The sequence below is a fragment of the Heterocephalus glaber genome, unplaced genomic scaffold, assembly GCF_053883595.1.
Source record: "Heterocephalus glaber isolate CG9 unplaced genomic scaffold, H.glaber_assembly_v1.0 deba00001461, whole genome shotgun sequence".
Classification (NCBI taxonomy): Eukaryota; Metazoa; Chordata; class Mammalia; order Rodentia; family Bathyergidae; genus Heterocephalus; species Heterocephalus glaber.
The window spans coordinates 28,281,629-28,291,150 of NW_028258308.1; the positions used below are offsets into that span (position 1 = coordinate 28,281,629).

A 9,522-nucleotide genomic window follows, 5' to 3' on the forward strand; every position below is an offset into this window, starting at 1 on the left:
TCTCGACTGATACCAAAAAATACCTTTGGCAAAATTCAAATTTCTGAGTGATAAAATAACAATATACTGAGGCTGGGGAGTTAATTCAGTGGTGCCAGTGCCTGCCTGACAAGCACAAGATCCTGAGTTTGATCTCCAGTACCGGAAAAAAAAAATCATTAAAAAACAAACATACAGGGCTGGGGATGTAGCTCAGTGGCTCCACGGCCTGCCGCGCAAGCACAAGGTCCCGAGTTTGAGGCCCGGTACAAAAAAAAAAAACAAAAAAAAAAACATACAATACACTAAGACTGACGAGAACTTTCTCAGTATGAAAATGCCATATATGGAAAATCCATGACTATTCTACTCAAAGCAAAAGATGGAAGGCTCCTCTCCTAAGATCAGAAGCACAATAAAGATGATTTTACTATTTCTATTTATTATAACACTGAAAGGGAAACTAGGTAAGAGAAAAAACCATTCAACTTAGAAAGAAAGGTGTAGAAGCATTTCTCTTGCAGATGATACAATCTCATTCTTAGAAAATTTTAAGATTTAATTTGTAAAATTGTTAGAGTTGATAAGTATACTCAACAAACTTGCAGGATACAAAAGCTACTGTATTTCTGTTAGAAATGAGCAATCAAAAACAAAGAATTTTTACTCCATTGAAATAGCAAGAAAGAAAAGAAAGTATTTAGGAATAAATTCAACCAATTTAGCACTAGTCTTGCACACTGAAAAGTACAAACTTCTGATGAACTGAATTAAAAACATAAATAAAAAAGTATGCATGTACATGGCTTGAAGTACTTAATATTATTAATATATCCATAAAAACCAAAATAAACAGACTTTCTATCAAATGTACAATGCATATTTTTCAGAATTAGAAAAACACAACCTGAAATTTATGTGGAATCTCAAGGAACCTCAAATAACCAAAACAATGTTGAAAAAGAAGATTAAAAATGGAGATATGTCACATTAGGATCTCAAAATTTTGAAGAATGAAAATGGAAATTTTACACTTCCTGCTTTCAAAAGTAACTCAAAGCATAGTAATCAAAACAGTATGGTGCTTACAAAAGGATATTTATAAACACCCATGGAATGGAATTTAGAGTCTATACATAAAACCCCAGGTCTGTAACCAACTGATTTTCAACAAGAGTGCCAAGGCTATTCAATATGGAAAGAAGAGTGTCTGCCAAATGGATGCAGAAAAGATTATATATCCGTTTGTGAAAGAATCAAATTGTACCTTGTGTGTGTTTTTTTTTTTTTGGTTTAAATACTTTTATTGGTACATTTTAGGTATACAGTATGTTTACATTTGTCATTGGGTACTTGTACTCGTACATGATGTATCTTGGTTCTTATTTTTTCCCCATTCCCTGTCCTCCCTTCACCCCCTCCACCCTTCCCTAATTACAAACACGTTACTTCCATTTTTTCATTTTCTCATAATTTTTCCTTTCCCTTCTTAACTTTCCCCTTCCCTTCCAATTTCCCCTACCCCTTTGGACCATTTCTTCCTATTTCCAATTATCAATTATTTGTTTTAATCATTTTAATCCTTATTTACACTTTCAGTTTCTCACACCAGAGAAACTATTCTGTATTTACATGTGTGTCCTATTTATTTCACTTAAGAGTATGGCCTCAATATGCATCCATTTAGCTATAAATGTCTAGTTTCTTGTTCTTTATGGCTGAGTGGTACTCCGTTTTATAAAGAAACCATTGACCCAGCTATTCCCCTGCTGGGTATCTTCCCAAAAGAATTAAAAGAATCATATCACAGAGATATATGTGCCCCCATTTTTATAACAGCACAGTTTGTAATAGCTGAAGCTTGGAAACAGCCCAAGTGCCCATCAACTGGAAACTGGATAAAGAAGATTTGGAGGGTTTTTTTTCTGTCTTCATATTTAGATCTTTTAATTCACTTCATTCTTAGTTTAGTGCATGGTGATAGGTATGGGTCTAGTTTTAATCTTTGGCAGGTTAAAATCTAGTTTTTCCCACACCATTTATTAAATAAGCTATCTTTCCTCCAATGAGGGTGTTTGGCTCCTTGTCAAAGATGAGGTGGCTGAGTATGTCTGAGGTTGTTTCTGCTCTTCTAATCTATTCCACTGATCCTCGGGTCTGTTTCCTTGTCAGTACCATGCTATTTTTATCACAGTAGCTTTGTAGTATAGTTTCAAGTTGGGGATTGTGATACTCCCTGCCATGTCTCTGTTGCCTAGAATTGCTTTTTCTATTCTAGGTCTCTTCTAGTTCCAAATGAATTTTTGGATTGTTTTCTCTAGTTCTGTGAAGTATATTGTTGGAATTTCAATTGGCATTGCATTAAATCTATATAGCAGTTCTGGAAGTATGGCCACTTTCACTATATTGGTTCTTCCTACCCAGGAACAAGGGATATCTTTTCATTTTCTTATATCCTCTTTGATCTCTTTTTTCAGAGTTATGTAGCTTTCTTTATAGAGTTCGTTTTCTTCCTTTGTTAGACTGATTCCTAGATATTTCATTTTTTTGGATGCTATTGTAAAAGGAATTGTTTCCCAAATTTCTCTCTCAGTGAATCTGTTATCAAATTGTACCCTTTACAAAAACTTAACTCAAAATTTGGTAAAGACATGTCTTAGCCTGTTTTCTATTGTTGTGATACACTATCTGAGACTCAGTACAAAAGAATCAAGATGGATTATGTAAAGGTGCAAATTTCCAATGATGAATGTCATTATATTGTATGCCTAAAATGTACCAATAAAATAAAATTTCTTTAAAAATACCAGAAGCTTACAGTTCTGGAGGCTGGGAAGTCCAAGAGCATGGCACCAGGATCTCATTAGTATCTGGTGAGGGCCTTTTGCTGTACCGTAATGCGGTGGAGGGCCTTACATGGTGGACACAGCACACTTTCTAGGAGTTTGTACAAAGCCACTAGTGGCATTGTGGGAACCCCACTCATGACCTCATCCAATTCTAATTGACTCCTAAATATTCCATTTCCAAATACCACTAAAATATGAACTTGAGGTTTTCTACTTTCAAGGACACATTCAAATCATAGTAGACCTAACCATAACATAAAAAACTATAATATTCTTAGAAGAAAATGTAGGGCAAAACTACATGATCTTAGATTTGACAGTGTTTCTTAAATATGACATCAAAAGCATAGGTTTAAAAAAGAGATAAATTGTACTTCACTAAAATTAAATTTTTTTGTGCATCAAAAGTCTCAAGACTAGAAAAGTAATCCATGGAATGGAAGAAAAGACTTGCAAATAATATATTGGGTAAGGTTTTAATATCTACAGTATACAAATAGCTCCTATACATCAACCAAATAGACAAGCCAGTTTAAAATGGCAAAGAACTGAAACGGGATACATAATACATAAATGGCCACTGAGATGTGGAAAGATGCCCAGCGTCATTGGTCACTTGAAAGATGTGAACCAAAAGCACAATGAGTTACCACTTCACACCTACTAGGATGGCTACTACTTTTTATAAATGGAAAATAAAGTGTTTGAAAGGAAGTAAAGGAATTGGGACCTTATACATCACTGGTAGAAATGTAAAATGTAGCTGCTGTGAAAACAATTTGGCAGTACCTCAAAAAGTTAAACATAGAATTAGCATGTGATCCAGAAGTTCTGCTTTTAGGTATAGACCCAGAGGAATAGGAAACAAGTAGCAAGATAGATGCTTTTATGCCAATGTTCATAGGAGCATTAGTCACACTAGTCAAAAAATGGAAACAACCCAAGTATCCATCAGCAAATGAAATGATGAAAGTACATTTACAATACACATGCATTAGACTATTATTCAGACATAAAAATGAGTAAAGGTTTTATATATGCTATAACATGGATGAATCTTGAAAACATTAAGCAGTAAAATAAAGCCAGAAAATAAAAAAGACAAATATTATATAATTCAACTTATATAAAATATCTAGAATAGGTAAATTCATAGAAACCAAAATGTTTATTAGAAGTTACCAGAAATTGGGGTAGTGGAAAATGATGAATAATTGTTTAATGAGCCCTTAGTTTCTGTTTGAGGTGATGAAAATTTCAAAAATAGTGGTTATGCATGCACACATTTGAATCCAATGCCACAGAATGGTACTATTAACAAATGGTCACAGTGGCAAATTTTTGTTTTATACCTATGTAAAAATGTAGATATATGGATATACATATTAGCATAAAAAAGCAAGGCATAGAAGACAGTTGTATTAGCTTTCTGTCACTGTGTTTTACAAAACACCCAGAATAAATCAATTTAAAAAGAAGAAGGCTTTGCTTTGCTCCATAATTTTGCAGGTTTCAGTCCATGGTTGATGAGCCTTCTTACTTTTGGATCTGCAGTGACATAGTACAACATGGTAGAATCACAAAGTAGAGGAAGTTTCTCCTTCCATGTTTGTGAAGCAAGGACAAAAGGACTGGTGTCCCAATATCCCCTTCAAGGTTATGCCACCAGCGATCTAACTTCCTTCCACTAGGCCCCACATCTTCAGTGTCCTGCCATTTCTAAATTGTGCCACAGCCTGGCAGTAAAGCATTTATCACACAGCCCTTTCAGGGACACTGACACAATCCATAACAAGAGTACATGGAAACTATCTTTGGTGTTTGTATTTGTATTAAAAAATCACTGAAGAATATGAGATACTATGAATAGTCAGTCCCTATATGCTAATAAAGTTTACTGGTTAAAGTGTAGAAATAATTATGGACTGGTTGGTAAATAGTCATTCACTAATTTCCTGAATTCCCCTCCCCACCTCTGCTGTCATTCCTGGATGCCCAAATGCCCCCTCATCCAGAAAGTGAAAAGTTAACCCTGCCAAGGCAAAGATTTGACAACTTAGGATAGGCAGAATGTGATTGCATGGTTAGTGGTAGATGAGATGTAGAATAGTAAACCATTTCATATTATTTTGATTTTTGGATTTAATGTAATATGTGTTTACAATAATAAAATGTAAAATTAAAAAAATTGAAGATGCATACAACAGCTGAAAAAGACAGAGAATTTGAGTCAAACAGATGTGCGTACACAAACCATAATGGCATAAAGAACAAGAGAGTTCAAGAAATTGCAAGTTCTACAGAGAGGCTTGAATATAAACAAAAGAAGAGATTAGGAAAGTAAGTTTGGGCTAGAAATTAAAAACCAAAACAAAAAACCTCTCTGTGGCATTAATTAGCTTGAACTTTTTCTTCAGCAGAGATAAACCAATCAATGAGCTGTTTTAAATTGACAGAATAACTTAAACAGATTTGTGTGTTAGAAAAAGAACTTACAACTGTACGGAGAACAAAAGAGGTGAGAAAGTAGGAGCAGGAGACAGACGTGAGGAGAGTAGTAAGATGAAAGACAGCCATGGTCAGAAGTCATTGAAGAGGGCTGATCTGAAAGTCTTGCTGAAAATAGCATAGTGTTGAGTTAAAATTTTTTTAAAAAGAGGAACAAAAGATGATTCTAAATTTTCTAGCTTGGTTGACTAAAAGAGTAGAGCATGGGGCTGGGGATTTAGTTCAGTTGTTCTGGTGCCTGCCTTGAAAGCTCAGGGTCCTGAGTTCGATCCCCGGTACAAAAAAAAGAGTAGACCATGATCACCAATAGGGAAAACTTAAACAGAAAATTATACAGCACTTGATTATGTAAATATGAATATATTGAGAAGTCAAAAATAAAGCATGACATGATGTATAGTTCAAATTTTTTCATTACTATACAAATGGTAATAATTTTTTCTGCTTTATTTAGGAATGACTTACAAAAAGGAAATATATTATTATAAAAAAAGAGCATCTTTATATGTGTGAAGTTCACAAAGAGTAAAACAACTTAGTATACAAAGACTCACACTGACTATGAAAGCAAATTTTTCTTCCATAAAAACAGCTTAGCTGTTAAACATGTAGAAAAATGACCACTAGGAAATACCACTAATTTTAGGATTTGTATTTTTATAGAGAAAGTAAATACTAAATATTGATCATGCAACATTTTTCCTATGTGTGCTTTTTTAAGTAGCGCAGTAATCTTTCCTCAGAATGGAAAATAACAGAAGTTTCATAAAATCTTCATGACCAAAGTTTCTTTCTTCCCTCACCTCTACATTTACTTCCAGCTTCAACTCTATTTCCCATCACAACTAATCTTCTCAAAAGAATAGTCCAATGCATATTATTTATTTCTTTATTCATTTACTCCTTAATCTACTCGGGCTAGCCCATTTCTATCATGGCAATTGCTAAGATCAACAGTGTCCAACACATGATTAATTCATCCTTTATGTGTTCTCTATGTTACGCTGACATGGAAAGATATCCCATTCTTGTTGAAATATTCTCTTTCCTTGACTTCTGTGCCACAACACAGTTTTGGTTTCCTTTATTCCTCAACATTTTTTATGAGTTTACTCACCCTACCTGGCCATCAACTGTTAACATTTCTCAAGAGTTAGTCCTAACCTTGCTAATATTCTCACTCTATTCTCCTTCAGCAGAGCTCACTGCATCTTTAGCTTCAATTTCCAAATATGTCAATACTTTCTCCACTTGTCCCTTTATTTCAAATCTCTAGACTTTTTCTCCAAGCTGTCTGTACAAACAACTTAATGTTTCCTCCAACTCTAAATGTGTATATCTCAAATGTACCTTGAACTACTCATGACAAATAATTACACTATTGATCACTCCCATTACACATGGCCCTCTTCTAGTTTTCCTATCTTAATGAAATTATCATTCATCCAGGTATACAAGTGAGAACTGTACTAACATTTTTAACATATTCCTTTTATTAAATCTCCATAGTCATTTCATCACAAAAAGTCAATTTTTACTTCCTAAGCATCTCTAACATCACTGTATGTTTTTCTCTTTTTATTGTCAGTAGTCCCAACCACCAATACCTCTCTCCTGGATCCCTGTAAAAACTTTGTAACCATTCAAACTACAACATCATCTTCTATACTCTAAAAAACATATAGGATGGAAAGTTCTTAGCCCTCAAATCTGTGAAAGAAGTATGAAAGTTTCACATTCAAATGACTGTCAAAATAATAGTAATTACCCAAATACACAACAGGAACATCTATACACATTACATATTATCGGTAACAATCACCATCTCCTATTTGCTTAGGTAAAGTGGCTACATCTGCTTTGTATCTTATCTTTCAAAGCTACAGTTTTGGATCTGAGTTTTCTCATTCAGTCTTTTCCAGATTATTCTGGGTTCATCCAAGAGCCTGGGAAGGGCCTGATGTGCTTCTCCCACACGGGTGAGAAAATCAGTAGTATGAAGATATTCATCAATTTTCTCTTCCAATAGAAGTGACTCCAGTAAAGTCTTCTTTTGTCTCAGGAATGCAGACTGAGCCAGCTCTGCTCTTTTCCTATTACAACTAGGACACTGAGACAAAATGTGTTGCTTAGCTGCTTCCATTTGTTTTAGTGTCACATTCATGTTTTTAAAATAGACTCTGCTCAAAAGTTCATCGGGTACAGTACAATTTAAGGCATCTATCTCTGACTCCTCCTCATTCAATCTAAGCTGCAGTTTTTTATGTCTGCTGCTCCTCTCCTTCAAGTTCATTCTGTGATGGATCAAGTTTATCTTAATGGTGCAAAAAGATTGCCGGGCATGCGCTTCTTCATTGGGTACCCGCGTGATTTCTGTTTGAAGTTTATTGTGTGGTTCGTGTCGTCCAGAGTTAGTTTCTTTCCCCTTGAGGTAGTTGATCCATTTTTTACTCAGCTTCATTTCATTATTTTTGGACTCTGAAAGCTCAGATTGTTTGTCTTGTTCATCCAAGCTTGTAGTCGGATCTTCAGTGTTCAATTGGCTCTCCGAGGCATGGGACCAAGTCTGCCGTCCTCCAGAGGAGCTAAGTGAATTCTGTACCTCATTAGTGAAGGGAAGGTGTGTCATAGCGCTTGTGCCCATTTAGGCTGATTTTCCGTCCTCCTTTTGAATTTTCCGACTTCTGGACAGACCCTCATTCTATTTCGTCACATTCAATTCATGGTCTGCTTTCCTGTAGTCAACATTATCTGAGAAGTTAGTGAGGGAAAAGCCCACATCGCGGGAGTTTGGATGCCAACGTCTCCACTGGGCTCATCTTCCGGGTGACGCCTTTCCCCGCTGCCTTGGCAACGCCTCACGTACACAGGGCGTAGAGGCGCATGCGCCCCGCCCTTTACTCCGCGCTCGGGGCACCGGCTCCTCCCAGGCTGTTGATCCAGGCTGGTTAATCCAGGCTTTTCTGCCTCTCGGCTCTTTGTCGGGATTGCTCTTTTAATTGCTGAATCTAGTACAATGGTTCACTGGTGAACGAGGCAAGCGGCCTTACTTCAGGGTTCAGACAGCTTGTACATGTACGAACAGATTTCAGTAGAGATAGTTGGCCCCTGACATCCAAAAATGCCTGCCTCGCCTAAAAGCAACTGGCATTTTAAACAAAGAAACAAAAGGTGCTGGCTAAAATGCACGAGTAAAAGCTTTCTGTTATTGTATGGTTATCTACTTGCAGACCATACGTCTTAAAGATGTAAGTCAATAAAAAAAGAAAAGAAAAAAAAAAAGATGTAAGTCTAAATAATGAACCGTGCTGGGGGAGCCCATCGCAGAGGGCTGCGCTCCTGCAGTCTGAGGGCCTTGGAGTTTTCCAAAATCAGTTTCTCCGGAATTTGTACGTGCCGGTCCCCTCTAACTGCCACATCAGTGCCGCTCGTTCTCCTGATTACTTACTCCTGCTAGCCCAAGTCCTGTTTCCACAGGAAGAGCCTCCTGCCCACCCCTGCCGCAAAGGCTTACAGCTTTCCTTTTATAGTTCCCAGTCTTGCGTCTGCGTCTGGGATCATGGAGGCAGAAACCGGATCAGAGTGGCAGACTACATCAGCAGACGGACTTTACTTGCTCAATAAATCTCTGAGTGAGTGAGTTGAGTGACTATAGAAACAGAAATAGATATCACCTCACGGATCTTTTTTACCCCCCTGAACCTCGGAACTTTGTCACCCATGATATATTCTTTTCACAAAACATGTCAAATCTTATTAACAGTTATTCTCGGGAATTTATAACATGTTAACTCTGGAGATGGACTTTTTCTTAGGTCTTAAGAAATACCTTCAGTCTAAATCTTACCCAATATCTGAAATAATTTCAAGAGACTGGATGCCCTTCTCAGTGCACTCTTCCCCCTCCCCTTGCCTGTTGCCTCCCTCTCCGTCTATCCCTCTCCCTGTCCCAATGGGAGGGATTATTCAGGTGGAGCCAGATAGATTTAATATTCCCCAGTTGGCAAGGAATCAAATATCTGAAATATTCAAAAAGCATTTCTCAACTATGAGCTAGCTTTATATTTAAGATGAGATTCCAACTTCATTTATGCAACACAAATTCTATTTTATCATTTAATGTTAGTCTTTTAAAAAGAAGTAGGAGGTAATTGTGGATAGTGCCAATGAATTTCAGCAGGACCCA

At 36.5% G+C, this 9,522-nt stretch overlaps 1 protein-coding gene across 1 annotated transcript; it reads right to left on the bottom strand.

Annotated features, from left to right (window-relative positions):
* Positions 1–7,185: 7,185 nt before the first annotated feature.
* CUNH8orf48 (chromosome unknown C8orf48 homolog) lies at positions 7,186–9,056 on the bottom strand. Its single transcript, XM_004867639.3, is given in 1 exon segment — positions 7,186–9,056. A coding segment is annotated over 1 exon segment (795 nt). The 5' UTR covers positions 7,981–9,056.
* Between the last annotated feature and the right edge of the window lie 466 nt (positions 9,057–9,522).